The sequence below is a fragment of the Ursus maritimus genome, unplaced genomic scaffold (genome assembly GCF_017311325.1).
Source record: "Ursus maritimus isolate PB19 unplaced genomic scaffold, ASM1731132v1 scaffold_22, whole genome shotgun sequence".
NCBI classification, from domain to species: Eukaryota; Metazoa; Chordata; class Mammalia; order Carnivora; family Ursidae; genus Ursus; species Ursus maritimus.
Window position 1 is genome coordinate 17,936,878 of NW_024424675.1, and position 17,545 is coordinate 17,954,422.

Below are 17,545 nucleotides of genomic sequence, written 5' to 3' on the forward strand. Positions count from 1 at the left end.
TTTTGCTCTTTTCACTCACCATGTGTTTGAGCGGTGGTGTTCGTGTAGGACTTTTTTTTTTTTTTTTTAAATACAGAGCTCTTTTTCCTTGCAGGGGTGGGTTAGAGTAGAAGAGACAAATTAGTGCTCTTTGTTTAAAAGCGATTAGCGTTTTATAACGTTTTTTCCTTTGGGGCACCACTCAAGGACTGCTCATGCAAAGGTATCACTCTGTGGGCCCAACCTGGGAGCACGTAGGGGGTCCCCAGGCTGAGGGGTGGAAACTGAGCAAGCTGGGTGCTCTTGGGGATGGGTCAGTGACAAGGGATGCTGAGCCCCCAAACTCTGAGGACAGATTGTCTCACTGACTGTGTTGAGCATTGCATCAAAGGCAGCCAGGGCTTATTTTTACAAGCAAGTGGCCACCACTATATAAAGTTGTTTTTCAGTAACAGTGGCCTGTACTGAGCTGAGTTTGTTATTGGTCCTTGCTTTTATGAAACAATTCCTTTTCTCCCTGTCGCTCACAGAGCTCTCTCGCCGAAACCTTGGATAGCACTGGCAGTCTAGACCCCCAGAGATCGGACATGATTTATACCATAGAAGACGTCCCCCCCTGGTACCTGTGCATATTTCTGGGGTTACAGGTAAGATGGGTCCCTTAGGATGTAACCACCAGCAGATGTTCGACTTGTCTGTCTGGATTCTTTAAAAATTCAATTTTGATTTTTATTTATGGACAGCTGTATTATAAATGACTCTTTTAAGAATGATGACTGGGACTAGTTAGCATCCGTTTCATGGTAGTGAAAGGAAGAAAAGCACAGGAGGAAGAGGTTGACCGGGGCCTGAAGGAGGGAAAAGGCTCAAGGAATGAGTGAGATGAGTGGTGTGGCAGGAAGGAGGAAGGACTGTAGAGATACAGGAAGAGGGGAGAACGCAGTGGGGAGGGAAGAGAAGTGTTGATCTTCATTTGTAGGCATGCAGTCCAGTCGTGGTCAGTGCTGCCATGAAACACGGGTGACACTAAGAAGTGTCCTGTTGGCTGGGACGTACGTGGGAGGTTTCGGTGTTCTCTGTACGGGAAGGGGACGGTGCTGTGGATGGCCGTGGGAGCACAGGGGGAAGCCACCAGACGGCGGGGGGGTGGGGGTGGGGAACACCAGGCCGGAGGTGACACAGGCTGACGCAGGGCCCCTACGTCTTGGGTATTTTCCTCCCCTCTCTCAGTACCCTTTTCCCACTTAGGGGTTGGAGGGGGGCCTTTGGAGAACTACAAGTTGGGAGGCCCTGTCCCCCTGGCCTGTGTCTGCCTTGGTTGTTTTCGCCCGGACTCTGTTCTGAGATTTTATTTTCCTTTCTTCCTTTCTCAAGTTGGAATGGGCTGTTCAGCCTGAGGTATTTCAGATGCTGAGAAAATTGGTCCCATTGCCCAGACAGGAGAGTCACTTGGAGGTGGGGCTGTATCTGCCGACACCGGAGGCTTTGGTCTGGTTCCCCACACCGCTGTCCCCACCTGCCCCTACCTCCCACACAGGCATCAAAGCACTCGGTCACCTGGACTGAAAGGTGTCTAATAAAGGAGGAGTCACAGCCAAAGGAGCTTCGTGGTCTTTGGCTTGGGCTAAGTATCCTGAATCAGGTTCAGGAGTCTCAACTTTTGGAAATGTTTATATTACAGCTGTCTCTAGAAGTATTCCCTGGTCAAATAGGGTGGGGAAACCCTGCATGTGTCATGCCTTTCTTGACGATCTGCAGTGCTTAAGCTTGTGAGCAGCTCTGCGAAGTCCCGGCCGGGAACGTTCTGTTCCCTGCCTGGAATGCCTAATAGTGTTGTATAGTGGAGTGTCGGGCTGTAGGCAACCCATTTTGGCAAACATGAGCAGACATGGGAAACTTGGGAAGGGAAGTAGGAAGTTTGCAGAACAGAAGTGGGACCTGAACAGACAGACCTCTGGGAGGAAGGGATGTGAGTGGGGAGTATCAGGAATGTCCCACCAGGGGCTGTAAGAGTGGGGGCTGGGCCCCAAAGGAGGAGTGGGGGATGGGCACTTTCTGGAGGGTTCCCACAGCTTCCACACACCCATAACCCTTCCTGATGGTAGTCAAACAATGTCAGACCTTAAAAAAAGATGGGAAACACCCTGTGCATTGAAGCTTATGTAACTTTAATCCACAGACCAGAGAGAATTAAAAATAAATAAAGCAGACTGATTTTCTCAAGAATACAGATGTAGAATGCCACATAAAATATTGGCAAATCACATCCCAGAAGAAAAACCTAGCATGACTAACGAAGGCTTGTTTCAAGAATGGTCCCATGCAGTGCAATTCATGTCAACAGATTAGAAGAAAAGGATCTCCGATTTTAGCAATTGATGTTAAAAAGAGCATTTGAACAAAGCAGGTATTCTCAGAGTTATATAAATAAAACCTCACCTGTGCAGGCCTGGCCTCAGGTGAGCCGTAAGACAGGAAGGCGTACCAGAAAGGAGAAACGCTGAAGAAGGAAGAGGATTGGGCACAGGGTAGGCAAGTGTACCCAGGACACCGGAGGTTCTTCCCGTGGGCCGTGTTTGGACAGGATCAGACAGAAACACGAGGGAGCCTTCCTCTCCCCCCGACCGCCTCCTGTCGTCCACAGCACTACCTGACGTGCTTCAGCGGCACCATCGCCGTGCCCTTTCTGCTGGCCGACGCCATGTGTGTGGGGTACGACCAGTGGGCCACCAGCCAGCTCATCGGGACCATTTTCTTCTGCGTGGGAATCACAACCTTGCTGCAGACAACGTTTGGATGCAGGTGAGATTGGGGTGCCGAATTGGGATGCTGAAGCCCCCTGAGGCATGGAGCCAGGCCACTCCCCTGGGGCTGCTTGGAAGGACTGGCTGGAGCTGGCAGAGGGGGCATCCTGGTGGCCATGGCCCACCCCCATCCCCATATTTCTTTTCTTGGTGGAGGGCCCCGTCTCTCCCCCGGGTATGCAAGCTGGAGACTCGGGCTCACTCTCCGCTCCTTCCTGATCCCTAGCGGGCAGGTCTCACTCTCTCCAGGATCCCCTTCCTGCCCCCCTTCCTTTAGTTCAGAACTCTCTTGCCTACTTGATTTCCCTGCCTCTAGGGTGGCTCTGCTCTCCACTTTGTGCCCCCTGGGCCATCTTGCTCACCTCACATCTTCCTCCGTGTTGCCAGGCCGCAGCCCCACGTCCTGTTTAAAATCTGCACCCGCCCCCCCAGGCTTCTTCCTTGCTCTCTGTCCCTCCACCCGGGCCCGCCTCTGAGCCCCGCACTCTCGCCCTGGGCTGAGCTCCTCCCCGAGCCCTCTGTTTCACCCTCCCGTGCTTGTGCTCCCAGCGACCAGTGAAGCCTGCTCATCCTCCGGCTTGCCCCTCCCCCCCGTGAACACCCCTGCCTCCCCAGGGCTTCCGCCCTTGCCTCCTCTGAATCCCCACACGTGCGTCTTGTGTACAGTCTTCAGATGTGGCTCTTAGTCCACTTTGTCCTTTTTTGTTTTCGTGTCTTTCCCACTGGACTGTGCTCCCCTCACTGGCGCCAGGGCTCTGGCTGGTTCACCTTGCATCCTCAGCCCCCAGCTGGAAGGGGTGTGGAGCTGGCACGCGAGGGAAGAGAACCGCCCTTGCCTGCCTCTTCCTGCAGGCCGCTCGTTCCTCTCCTTTCTCCTCTTCCACCCTCATCACAGTACGGCCTCCTCCTTCGCCCCCGCTCTGTCCCCAGCGGAAGGGCAGCAGCGTTCACTTGGGAGTTCTGTCCCCTGTCCCACAGCCTGAGGAGGGCTTTCCTTCACTGCTGGGGGACCAAGAGGGAGAAGCTACAGAGGGCAGCTTGAGAATCACGGACTGTATTGTGAGGGGCCAGAATCCTTAGGGACCTCAAGAGGGTTGCCCTTACTTGGGGACAGGAGAAGTATGGGAAGGGCCACGGGCAGTGTTAAGGCAGTGTCCTGGGAAGGGACAGGGCAGCTACCTGGCAGGTCTGCCGATGGATGGAAGGCTGTGGGGGCAGCCCAGCTCTTGGAGTTGTCCAACCCCAGCCCCTGCAGGACTGCCTGCAGCCACCACTCTGAGCACCTCCCTTACCCCAGAGGGACGATCTCCTATCTGTGAGGGGAGGGGTGTCATTGACCTGCGAGGGGGAGGGGATGTGTTCTGGGCATTCCAATGAGGACTTGAGTTATTTTCTTAGAGCCAGGTAGATAAATTTGGCTGGGAGCATCTTTCAGTCTTTTGATAAAGCATTCGAGGTTCTGTATTTCGAGTCCAGAGTGTATTAAAAAGCTTTTGTTGACTGACTCGGGAGTCTTACCTTGTACACAGGCCACTGGTTCTCTGTGGGGGGTGGAAGGGGAAGAATTGTTCTTTTTCTAAACAGCTGACTCATTGGGGGAACTCGTAGCAGAAACCATCTGTAAATTGGGCAGTGCTTACAGTTGAGAATTGCTGGTTGATCTGAAGAGCGGAGGGAATGCATATGTCTTTATTGTGGTAAAATATTCAGTGTGCAGCTCTGCCCTGGTCTTATGCCAAGGAGGCTAGTCCTGACTGACAGTTGAGCCTGGCAGCAGCAGGCACAGTTGCCTGCTGGTGACATAGAAGGGAAGGGTGGGGGCCTTTGGGTGAGGACTCTCAGTTAGGGGAGGCCACCCATTCAGGACCCCCTTGCCCATTCTCGGGGCATGAGAGACCCGAACAGAACAGCTTGGGTCTGTGCACCCTGAGCGGAGAAGGAACAGGAGAGGGCTTTGAAACACCTGCTGGGATGCCGTGGGGCCCAGCGTGCAGAGCTGCAGTATGCATGCGTGCAGACGTTTGTGCATGCTGTACGAGTGCATGTCATGGCCTTGGGTGGTGTGAGAAGCCGTGGGTCCCGTCCTCACTGTGGTGCGGCCATTTGCCTAGCTGTAAATTGGGAGGCGGGTGTCACATCTGCCAGCCGTGTCAGTGAACGTGTGCTGCTGGGGCAGGATGACGTGTGTTGAGAGGCTTTGGTGTGGTTTTGTCTTGGAATGTGGATTTTCTATGGCTGTCACAGTGTGTGGTGGTGTCCATACTCTTAACCTGGGAAAAGAAGAGGAGAAAAGTACCGGCCTGTCCCCACAGATACGCAGCAAACAGTCTGTGTTTGGCACTGGGTGACTGGACCCAATGGTGGAGCTGTTGAAGTGAGCATGTGCTGTGAAGCACACGGGGCGGCCACCTGCACCTTTGGGGATTTGCTGTGATGTCCCAGGGATTTGAAGGGAGAGTCCCGGGGGAGGTGACATCATATGAGATGGGTCTTGAAGACTCAGTGGGCTCCCCACCCTTTACCTTTTCCACTAGAGCTCTGACTTTTCTAATCCCCGCTCTTCCCCTCGGCCCCAAAGGGCAGGACTCTCCTCTCCAGTGGAACCACCTCCTATGCCCTTGGCCCATTTCCTGTAGGTTGAGTGAGAGAAGAGTAGAAATCCCAAGAGTGGCCAGATATCCCACTGTCTCCCCTGCACACCCCCTCCTCCAGTATTTCCAGCAGAGCAAGGTGGGCGGTCAGATCTCAGAGTGAGGAGCTGTCCATGCTACTCGGACACCTGGCTCCTACTCAGGATGGGGCGGAGGGTGAGCATTCCAGCGTCTGTTCCAGAGGCTCCCCAAGGCGACGCTGCCAGAGCTGGCCGCTTTGCGGGTGCTGGCTCAGTTAGAGGGGGATGCATGTGTCAGGTATTTAATTGTGTATGGTTAATTTGGCAGTGTGGTGATGTTGCTTTAATGGGTGAATAAACAGTAGAAGTGAAATGTTACTGTTTTAAGGAAAACTAACTTAGGATTGCAACTAATAAAGGTAATTGATGTATTTAACAAAAATCAAATTGTTGACTATTTTAATGATGAACTGTGATCCCATGGGCAGTCAGAACCTACAGTACTCAGTGTTAAAGCATTACCTGAAAGCATGTGGCAAATAATGGTTTCTTTTCCCTCACCCATGGAGGAGTGCAGCGAGCACAGGAAGTTAGAGGGACCTACTCGGCCCTCTGATCTTGGCCAGAGAACCTCCCCAGCCCTGTTTCCTTTTGTGAAAATGAGAGGCAGCTCTTCTGAAGGTGGCCCTTAGATGACATTTTGCCATTATTGTGCAAATAGATTTTTGCAAGTTTCCTAAAGTCTATCTCAGACGTTGTGGAGTATGAGTCCTAGGAAAGATCTTTAGCTCTGCTGGATGCTAACGTGGACCCTCGTTATGGGCTGTGAATCATCATCTTAACAAACTTGTATATTTATTTCCTGATCACGACAGGATCAAAGAAATAGATAAAGCAGTTGGGGCAGCGGGGATGGCCAGGGTGGGACAGTGTGGGGGCGGGGTGTGTGGCTGATGGGGTCGGGAGCGGAGTGTATTTCCAGTGTCCCAGCTGTAAGGATTGTAGGGGGCCTGTGCGTGTGTGTATATGCGTGTGTGTGTTTGCAGTTTAGTGCCCATTTCCTTAGGCTTAGAGCCACAGAAGGAAGTTTCATGTTGAACTTTCATGATTTCTAGGACCTATTGTCAGACCACGTAGTGTCTGAGTTGTGTACATAGTGTCTGAGTTGTGTACGTGTGTTTGCATGTTTCCCCCCACGTGCTGAGTACCCAGTTCTCCACTGCACTGGATGCAGTCGACGCGTGGGACCTAAGGACCAGCTGTGGTCTGTATCTGTGAGGAGCAGGCCCTTTACTTTGAGAAAGCTGGGAGGGCCACAGGTCTAGAGCAGAAGACAGAGGAAAGTGTCAACGTCCCTGACCGGTGGGCTTTGACCAAGTCATTCCTCCCGCTCATTTCACACGGGCACCCTGGTGAAGAGTGGCGCGCACTGTTCCTGGAAACCTGTTTCATTCCATTAAAATAACCAGAACTGGTCGGGAACCAGTGCAGGCAAAGCCGATCTGTGCCTTTGCATGAGCTCCAAGCACCAGCCAGCCCTAGGATGCCTGCAGTGAAGGCTTCTTTGGGGGCATGTCCCCTGGGTGGGGCTAGCTGAGGCCACACCATGTGTGCTGCAGATCCTCCTCCCTTCCCTGCACGCCTCCCCCTGCGTGAAATGCTTTCCTTTCCTCTGGGGATGTGACTGTTTGGAAATGATTGTTTGGAAATGGTGGCGGTGGGTCTGAGCCCCTGAGCCGTGTGACTCCTTTGGCTTTAGCGTGTGACTCCTTTGGCTTTAGCGCTTCCCGGAGCCTCTGCCTGCTGGGGACAGTGTTCTGCCGCCTCCCTCCTCCCCACCCTGCCTTTTCCTTCTTCATCGTCCTGCCCTTTGACCTTGACCCCCTGCACTTTGGTTTCACCAAGGCCTTCATTGCTGAGTTCCCTTAAGTGAGGTTTCAACAGTTCTCATTTTGGTTAGTTTGTGATGTCAATGTGGGGAACTCCTCAGGCTTGTTCCAAGAATTAATGCGAAGCTTTGAAATCCGGAGAGATCAGGGCAAGTTTGTTCAGATGCCCCCGCCCTCCCCCACAATGTTAGCCAGCTGGCGGCAGCATCGCCTCCCTGGCTTCGGGGAGCACTCAGCTGATGCATCACCTTGGCTGCTGCTGCCTCTTAAAACAGAGGCCAAGTCTCGGTACAGCTCTGAGCTTCGCCGAGTCCTCACGCCTCACCCCGGGTGTCAGTGCAGAGCCGGGGGTGAAGGAGGACCCTTTAACCCTGGCCCTCATCTGCCACACTGCCCTTCCCTGAGGTGTGTTTGGGGGTTACCTCAAGAGGTGCCTGGGGCAAAAGACTGGGAGGCCTCACTCTGAGCTCTCCCACAAAAGAAAAGACTGCAGGTAGGCTGGCTCCTTCCCAGAGGAGCCCCTCCGGTCCATCACAGGCCTGCAGAGCCTTTCTTTGCTGAGAAATGGTAGGGATTGGGCCAAGAGCGTCCTAGTAGCTGATGTGGCAGCCTGTTCTCTAACCAGATTGTCCTGAAGAGGGCGCTCCCCTGTCTCACCTCCCTGAGTTCTTGGGTCCTGTGCATGATGTGTACTCACTGAGTACGGGGGTGGCTGCAGGATACCTCCAGCTCTCAGGTCTGGGGCTCTGAACTCTTAACTGTTCATAAAACTTACAAGGGTAGAGGGAAGCAGTGGTTAGATTGGGGATGGGGGAGATTGGGAAGCCTCCCACATTCTGTTTCCGTGCATGTATTTGGGGTGTACGTGCAGTTTTTGGAACCGCTTGGAAGTAGAGTTGTAAACAGCATGCCAGCTCACGCATAAACACTCTCCTAGGACTGAGGGACCCCTGTGACCATGTACCACACCTGAGAGCACTGTCGTTCCACCGTACCATCTAACATGCAGGCTATTTAGTTTCCCAGGCTGTCCCTAAAATATCTTCCTTAGTGCTCCCCCACCTTCCTGAACCCGGATGCAGTCCAGGTCATGTGGCACATTGGTTTATTGCGTCTCTCTGGTCTCTTGATAATAAGCTGTCCTCACGTCTTTCCTCCGTAACGCTTGTTGCCTTCCCGAAGTGCCCAGGCCAGTTGTCTTGTTGAACATCCAGTGGTCTGAATTTGTCTGATTGTGTCCTTGGGTGGTATTTGACTTTTTTCGATAATCCCCCTTCTCTGTTGTACACTGGGGGATGGGGCCAGAGGCATGGTTGATTCAGGGTGAACATGTTTGCCAAAATTACCATGTGGGTGGTAGACTTTCATATTCTGTCACATGAAGCAGGCATATGGTAGCAGGTTGCAGGGTTTTCCCCTAAAAAAAAAAAAAGACCATTTAACTTAAATTTTGGGTAGGAGGTTACAGAACTGAGAGCCAGTGAGAACTTGGAGCTAATGACCTTGGAGGGAGCTTTGCCTCGGTCCCCTAAACAGCTGTATTGGGGAGCTTTGGCCTCAGAGCTAGCATCACTCCTGTTCCACTGTTTTCCAGCCTTTGCATAAGCTGCCTGGTCTCTCAATGCCCCCTTCCCTCATCTGTAAAATGGTAATTAATAATGGTGAAATTGTTAGCATCAAATGAGATAATGCCTGGAACCTGTCCACACCTGCCTGTTTGCTCTCATTATTTTAGTGGGCCTTCTGGAAGGGAAGGAGGCAGGCTGGTGCAGGTGAGGTGAGGGGGTGGAGGGGGATGCAGTGGGCAAGGGCTGGGCTGTCTGTCTGAGCAGCATGTCCTTGAGGTGGGTAGCAGGTGGCTGAGTGCACTCCTCGGCCACAGTCCAGCATCTCCTGGCCAGGATGGGCCCCTGAATCTGTCTCAGGCCATCAGGAAATGGTTAGGGCACTTCATCCAGCTCCTCCTGCAGCCTGAGCACCCGCTACCTCTCCGCTGGGGCTGCTCAAGTTTAGTTCCTTCGACACTGGCTTTTCCAGGTGATTTTGCCTTCAATTGACATGCTGTTTCTCTTTAAGTATTTCTGATGCTCCCGGGGACTAGGAGACTGGCAGAGTCCGCTTAGTACATGTGGGGTTAACGAGTTCAGTTCTCCACAAAAGTGTTTTAGGCTAACAAACTCTTTTTTTTTTTTTTTTAAAGATTTTATTTATTTATTTGACAGAGATAGAGACAGCGAGCGAGAGAGGGAACACAAGGAGGGGGAGTGGGAGAGGAAGAAGCAGGCTCATAGCGGAGGAGCCTGACGTGGGGCTCGATCCCATAACGCCGGGATCACGCCCTGAGCCGAAGGCAGACGCTTAACCGCTGTGCCACCCAGGCGCCCCATGGGCTAACAAACTCTTGACTGGATATAGTTGATACTATCATGCTTGACAAGGAGGTTATCAGAATCGTATCCAGCTAGCCCTCCTAAATTCCTGTGCTCTGTCCGGACAAAGCCTCCGGCTGTGAGCTGTGGCTTGGGAGGGACGCTAGTTGGCTGCTTCCTGCCGAGGATCTCCAGGACTCTGTAATTGGAAGTGCTGACTGGAATAGTTCATCCACTTTTGGCATTTGCCTGTAGAATAAGAATAGCGCAAACTTGAAGATAAAAGGTTACACTTGTCTTTAATGAGGAGTTTTTTTTTTAATCAACTCAGAATGGATTAGAAATCCAAGTGCAAGAATCACGAAACTATATAAGTGTTAGAATAAAACAAGGGCAAATTCCTTTATAACCTAAAAGTACGGAAAGCCTTTTAAACTAGGACTCAAACCCCAGAAACAAAACAATAATAAATTTGATGACATTAAATATAAAAAATTTTTAAACTTTACATTGTAAAAATATACCATAAAAATGACAAACTGGAGAAAATATTTGTAATGTATCACGGATAAAGTCCAACATCTCTAATATAGAAAGAACTCCTAAAGTCAAAGTACTTTAAAAAGATGCCAAAAATTATATAGGCAGAAGAAAAGGCAGAGGACATGAACAGGTCACAGTAAAGTCCTTCTCCCTATATAAGAAGAGGTCAATTTATAATAAAAACAAAATGTAAACTAAAGCTACCCTGAGATACCCCTTCTCACCTTTGTCAGATTCACACACACACAAAAATTTGATGAGCCACTCTGATGGCAAGACTGTAGGAGAACAAGCGTTCGTACACATTGCTGTCACTAGTGAAAATAGTTCAACCCTTATAAAGAAGAATTTTACAAGATCAAGAGTACATACGCATTTACCATTTGATCCAGCAATCCCATTTGTAGAAATTTACTCTGAAGATACACTCCCACAAAGGCAAAATAATCCCCAAAAAGTTATTTATTGCCATATCGTTTGTAATGGCAAAATATTTAACAACTTAAATGCCTATCCGTAGGAGACTGGCTGCTATTTGTACATCACACAGTATAGTACCACGCAGCCCTGAGAAACAATGGGGAAGATCTCTGTGAACTGGCATAGAGTAAGTTCCGGACATATAGGAAAAAACAAGTTGCAAAAAAGTGTGAGTGCATGCATGAAGGAGTAAGGACAAGTGAGGAGTAAGGAGAATGGTTACCTATAGGGAGTAGCTGGGGGTGGGGCAGAGGGGATGGGATGGGAGTGAGACTTTCCTGGTATATCTGTCTATATGGTTTGATTTTTAAACTGTACAAATGTTCAACATACTCAAAGCATGAATCTAAAAGGATGAAGAAAAGCAAATCCTAAAATCGAATTACAGAAACACGTGAGCCGAACTATATGTCAAATTGCTAACCATACAGAAAATAATTCATTCACAGACTTCAAAACACAGTACTTTACATGCCCTGAATGGGTTGTATTGTAAGGACAAAATAGAAATCTTAATAGTCTTCTTTTAAAGATTTTATTAGAGCTCAAGCAGGCAGAGCAGCAGGCAGAGGGAGAGGGAGAAGCAGGCTCCCCGCTGAGCAGGGAGCCCGAGGCAGGGCTCAGTTGCAGGACCCTGGGATCATGACCTGAGCTGAAGGCAGATGTTTAACCAAATGAGCCACCCAGGCGCCTCGAAATCTTAATAGTCTCAATGATCTTAGTAGTCTTGTTAGTAGGTGCTATATGATGTTATAGGATAAAGCAAATGATTTGTACGTTGATGGTGATGGAAATCAGGAACTCAGCGTAGGAAAAGGAGAGATACAAATATGGAAAGAAAGAAGGTAATCCAGGGGTACGGGCTGAACTATAGGTGTCATTGTGGCCCCACGATTCAAAAATGAATCCTAGCTCTGTTCACTAACTAAATGCCACCCCAGGAACCATGAGCCCACCTGGTGTTCCATCTTGGTTTCTAAATCCCATTCTCCACTAAATTGAACTGGGCTTCCTGGAGTAGTAGACTACAGGGCCAGGACTGAGAAAAGTGCATGTTGACCCTGGAGCATTTTATGCCAGAATGCAAAGACCTGCTCAAAGAATAAGGTGGGGGAGAGTCATGTCATAAAGAAGGGGAACCTGCTCGAACAGGCTGCTTTGGGCAAGTTTTGGACAGTTTATAACAGTCACAGAAGTGAATTATAAAACTAAATGAAAAAGGAATTAATGCATCTACGACGATGTTCAAAAAATAAAAGGGAGATAAAGTTGAACAAAGAGGCAAGTTCTTCTTTACAAAAGGCCACTAATTAAATGTGGATAGAATGATCAAATGGAAAAATGTAGTTTTTAAACCTATGTAAGAATGTTAATAAGCTAGTGGGAATATAATATTTACACAGTGTAAGAATCACCCTATAGATAATTTATTAATTAGAAAAGGAAAACGGTCCTTTTTAAATGGAGAGTTCCAGCAGCCACTGCCCTAAGCGGGCTTTCCCATCTCTTGGGACAACCTGATGTACCAGGAGGCCTCCTGATGGGATGCTCTAATAGGAAGTGCATGACACCCGAGCAGTCTCCTTGCCAGAAGTGTTTAGCCTGGGTCTAAACGTGACACAAGACAACCAAATGCAATATGGGAACTCCAGTTGGATTTGGGGGAGCAGAGGCAGGTATAAGCACTTTTATAAATAATTAGATAAATACAGCCTGAATGGTAGATGACATTGTTAAATTAATGTCATCCTTGGGTATGATATGGGAAAGTGCTCATGTAGGAGGGTGTGATGATGGGTGAAATGGCCCAGCTTCTGTCAGGGCAGGTCCACATGGAGGGAGCTCAGCAGCACAGAGTGCTACGAAGGGAGTCCATAGAGGCTGAGGTGCATGCGCAGACCTGCCCTGAGTTGGCAGGTCACACTGGAGCCGACGCGGCAGCAAGAGTGGGTCAGGGACGCACAGACCACAAACGGAGTCAGGCTACAGCCTGTTGGAGTGCCTTCTGAGAACATTTTGGGGTTAAGGTTGCCTTCCCCAGATCCTCCAAAGCGGTCCTTTCTGAGCAAGATTGCTCTTGCCTGCTGGCACAGGGTGGGCCGTTTGCCCTTGGTCCGCCTTGGCCTTCCATTGGCCCCCACCCATAGTCAGGTGCCTGCGGTTCTTGGAGGATTCCTGGGGCTGCTGCGTGGCTCGCGTTTGTGCCTGTTCTTCCCTCTGCCTGGACTCTTTGTAGCCCATCCCATGTGTGAAGTGCTTCTGGCCCTTTAGTTTAGGTCGGTGACTGCTCCTACAGACGTCCCCGGCTTCGTGTGTGGCCATGGCTAGCTGTGTCCTTCACATGGCAGAAACTCCTTGGCAGTCCAGGGGTAAAACGGTAAATTGCTTCACTGGTACAGGGGTCGTTACAGGGGTCGTCTGTCTTTGTGGTGCCAAGTGCCTCAGCTTCACCCAGAAATGTTTGTTCAGAATGCAGACTGGAGGCCTCATCCGAGACTCTGATGAACCAGGCCTGGGTGAGATGCAGCGCCCCAGGGATCATGAAGCAGCTTCCTGGCAACGTGTAGGGTAACTTGCAGAAATCATGGGCAGAAAGTCCTGAGTTGTAGGGGAACATGCTTTGAATCCGAAGAAGGAGATCCTGGAATATTTCCTGGAGGAGGTGGTATTTTCTCTGTGCCTTGAATGAGGAATAAAAATTGGGCTCTGAAAGTGAGTTGATGACTGAGAAGAGCAAAGGCTCAGAGGCAAGAAGCTGGAGTGTACGTCTGTGAAGGGGCAGGTGAGGAAGAGCCTGGGGCCCGGGGGCTCTGGTCTCCTGGGTTCAGAGAAGGCAGTGGGATGCCTCTGCAGAGTTTTAAAGAAAGTAAGGCTGAGGTTAGGTTTTCCTCCATCCTAAGTAAGGCTAGAGCCCAACATGGGAATGTGTCACAACAAAGGTGCCTGTCTGCTCAGATTTTTTTCTCATAACATCTAGTGACACCATTAACCTTAAAAACTCGTCTGCAAAAACCCACCACCTCTTCCCATGTTTCAGATAATACTTTCCCTATACACTGGGGCGGCAAACTTTTTCTGTAAAGGGACAAACAGTAAACATTTTGGGCTCTGTGGTCTCTGTTGTGATTATTAGACTCCACCACTGCAGCCCCAAAGCAGTTGCAGACAGCGGGCAAATAAATGTGAGTGGCGGTGTCCCGGTAAACCCTTCCTCCCAAGGAGGAGTCGTTTGTCAGATTTGGTTCATGGGCTAGTTTGCCAGCCCCTGGTGTAAAGAAAGGCACGGTTTGATTCGTTTCTCTTCCAGGCGTCAGAACAAAGTAAAACAGCAGGCAGTCCTGCCTACGTGGGGAGCCCAGAGACCCGAGGTGGTGACAGGCGTGTGACCGAAGTGCAGAAAGATGAGCCCTGGGCTCGGTCAGCTGTCTGCTGAGGAAGGGCTTCAAAAAACCCCTGCAGCAGCTGAGAATATCTAGTGCTTTATCGTCCCCCCATCTTTTTCTTGGAAAATTGGCTTTGTATTTAGGGAAGTTCTTGTTTGGTGAAATAATATGCTCTTGTCACAGCTTTCCCTAAGAATATTTCCGTCAAGCTGCTGATTTACGCTGCCAGTTGTGGAGACCACCCTTAACTGCTGGGACACTGCTGCTGCTTACTATACAGGGGCCACCGTCCTCCTGCTGGTACTGCGCGGGGCGGGCAGTGCATGTGTGGCTCAACCGTGAACATGTGAGCCGGCCCTTCCCAGAGCATCCTGGGAGTCTGGGGCAGCACATGTGGGGATTTCCTATTACCACCCACTTTCAAAGGAATGCAGGGTCCCGGTTGCTTGAAATGAGGGAGCTTCTTTGCAGCTGTGTTCTCACGACTTTGGTCATGGTTAAGCCATAAAATGTTTGCCCTGAAAGGTGCCCAGGTGATGGTCAGGTCCAGACGAGGTCAAGAATAGTTCACGTCACCGGGAGTGGAACCCAGAGCCAGTCTTCACCTTCCTGTCCAGTGAGTCAAGAGTGCAGTGTTGATTGCAGTATTCCCAGGACGAGGTCTCTAAATGCAATCCACATTACCTGGCCCTGGGATGTGTTGCTTGAAATCTGAAACGATAGTAAAGCAGATGTTATTTGGGCCATTTGAGACGGCAGCCTTTCCTGATTAGATGCTGTCCTCCCTTTGCCCTTTCAGGGCATTTCTGTAAAGTTATCAAATCAAACAGTGTTTTCCTTTAATACACATTCCCACTTCAGGTGACTTTCACTCCCACTTTTGATAGTACTGAGCTCTGGGCCCCTCCGACAGGTAATTATAGATGGACGGTTGGTGGAGGGCGTGCCTGTGTGAGTGACAGCCAACATCGTATCTGGTCTGTACCATGCAGCCCGCCTCTACACTCTAGAGCCAGCATCCTGCCTACTCTCAGTTGATCTCATTGCATGATTCAAACAGCCAGGAGACCTAGAGAGTCTTGAGACCCTGTCTGGCTCAGAGAGGTGTGTGCCAGCTCTGGGCTTGTAACGTGACTACTTACCCTTCAGCCAGAGCCACCTCTCTCAGCCCACTTCCTGTTCCAGTTGGGGCAGGATGTGCTGTCAGAGCGCAGAGGGGTATGTGCCTGGTGCCCGTCTGTTGGCCAGGACGCTGATACAAGGCCGCTGGGGAGTATTTCAGAAGGATCTGGACATCTGGGAGTTCCCAGCCCTGCCAACAGAAGGAGTCATTTTTATATTTTACCTTGAAAATAATGTATGTTAAAAATAGCAGTCAAGTTCTTATGTTAGCCTGTAAAGCTGCCTTCGTATGCTGTACACATTCAAGAAAAAAAAAGGCAAAATCTTTTGAATTTGAGTAGCTCAGGTGTTCAAAAAGTCAACATGAAGTATCTGAAATGTAATTGAACGGTGGTGTTTGAGGATTGTAGGCAGGAGCTTTAACAGAGTCCACATGCTTTCTGGGTTCTTTGAAAATAGGGTTTAGAACGCTCCCTGAGTTTTTTATGATTGAGCAGAATATTCTGTCTACTGTTGATTCGTAACTTACAGTTTCCCTCCCCTCAATAGCTCTAGATCACTGACATGATCATGACACGTATCCTCGAGGATTTAGGGCGGCTTTTCGATTTACAAAATGGAATGACGGGGAGATAGATTTTCTTTTCTCTGTGGTGACTGATAAGGATGTGAAGGGGCGGACGAGGCGGGTGGTTATTGGAGGACGAACCGGTGTTTAAGAAGGAGCTCACAAGCTCAGGAGGAAAGTGAGACGCCCGACATCCCCGAGCCCCGAGGGGAGAGGTGGTGTGGGCAGGGCCCGGTGTTGGGGTGCTGGCGCTGACCACAGGGCTCCCCCTGGGCGCATGCCGGGGCTGTGTGCGGGGAGAGCAGCAGGAGGGGAGGACGGAGAAGCCGGCGGCCCTGGCCGCGGGCCGAGGAGATCTGTGTGCACTGGGGCTCTTTCTCCGCGCGCGCCTGCATTTACTCATGTGCTGTGTGTCTATGGAAAAGACTGTTAAGCTGTCAAATCGTGAACTACCTCGGTAGTTCCTGATGCCGTGATCATGGTTTTGGTCTCGTTTCTTTTAGGTTACCCCTGTTTCAGGCCAGTGCTTTTGCATTTCTGGCCCCTGCTCGAGCCATCCTGTCTTTAGATAAATGGAAATGTAACACCACAGGTAACTGCAGTTATTTCCACGTACGTCATTGGGGTCCCTTAGCGCAGGCGGTAGAAGGGAGGCCTGGACGTGCTGCCCTCGGCAGCCTTAAATCTTTTTTGGAATCGGGCACAGAACACACAAACCGACAAACTGCTTAGAACACTCCAGTCTGTGGATCGTGTTTCTGTCTCTCTCTCTCTCCCCACTCGTTCATCCCTAACCCCAGAGCAAGTAAGGACCAGAAAGGACCTCATTTCTCTATGCTAATGAAATTGATAAACATGGGAATGGACTAGAACAACATTTGTGCTATTTTTCTGCCTCTTTCTTTCAGTGGATTTTATGAACCACCAGTAATCACTCTCTTTGCTGCATCAGCATCCCTTCTCTGAACCATCTCTGCTTTTGAAGGATCTGGCTGCTTTGGTTTTCTGCAAATGACTTTCATTCCCCACCCCACCCGATTAGTGATTACAGAGATCCTTAAATAACCTGATAAGGTCAGGAAAAAATCAGATAGGGGGTTGGAGAAAATCAGATAGACCTGTTGTACTCTCAAAATACTGTTACACTTTTTGGTTCTAGGAGCAAAGTTTTCCAACCTTTGTTTCCTTCCCTGCTCCTAGGAGTTAGTTTGTGACCACTGATTTGACTTAGGAACTGGAAAAGGCCCTCTGCTTTCTCTCAGTTTTAAAAACCTCAGTCAGCAACCTTGCTCTCAAGGCATTTCAGTTAGCTCAGCTGCTTGCAAATGTTGGTCTTTGTGGGAGGCCGGCACTAGCAACGTGCATCCCCAATTCAGTCAGCCTGTGACACGCTGGGAGCTCTCAGTCGGTGAATCAGTTTGGTTAACGTTAGTGTTGGGGAATCCACCTTTCAGTATGGTAAGCCATACTGTCGTAACTTGAATTTTAGTTATGGGTACTTTATGCAAATATACTTAAAACAGGGAAGAAATTGCTCCTTACTAAAGAGTAAAATGAATATATCCTGTGAAACATCAGTGTCACTCCAAAAAAATGTTGTCTTTGTTTTTGTGTTCAAGATGTTTCAGTGTCCAATGGAACCACAGAGCTGCTACACACGGAGCACATCTGGTACCCCCGGATACGCGAGGTAAAAGATGCGCGTCATCCGCTTCTGGCTTCTCTGTGTTTCTTCCTCGCCTCACTGTTGGCTGTGCCCGAGAAATTGTAGTTACTTGCACTAAGCCCTCCTTTTCC

The 17,545-nt window shown here is 49.9% G+C and overlaps 1 protein-coding gene across 3 annotated transcripts in view; it reads left to right on the forward strand.

Moving 5' to 3' along the window:
* SLC23A2 (solute carrier family 23 member 2) overlaps window positions 1-17,545 on the forward strand; it is a 130,750-nt gene that overhangs the window by 82,310 nt on the left and 30,895 nt on the right. For all 3 annotated transcript variants that reach the window (XM_040638001.1, XM_040638003.1, XM_040638002.1), the window contains 4 exons: window positions 510-626; window positions 2,624-2,781; window positions 16,252-16,340; window positions 17,368-17,438. In XM_040638001.1, coding sequence (XP_040493935.1) covers window positions 510-626; window positions 2,624-2,781; window positions 16,252-16,340; window positions 17,368-17,438 — 435 coding nt within the window. The remainder of the gene's footprint in view (window positions 1-509; window positions 627-2,623; window positions 2,782-16,251; window positions 16,341-17,367; window positions 17,439-17,545) is intronic.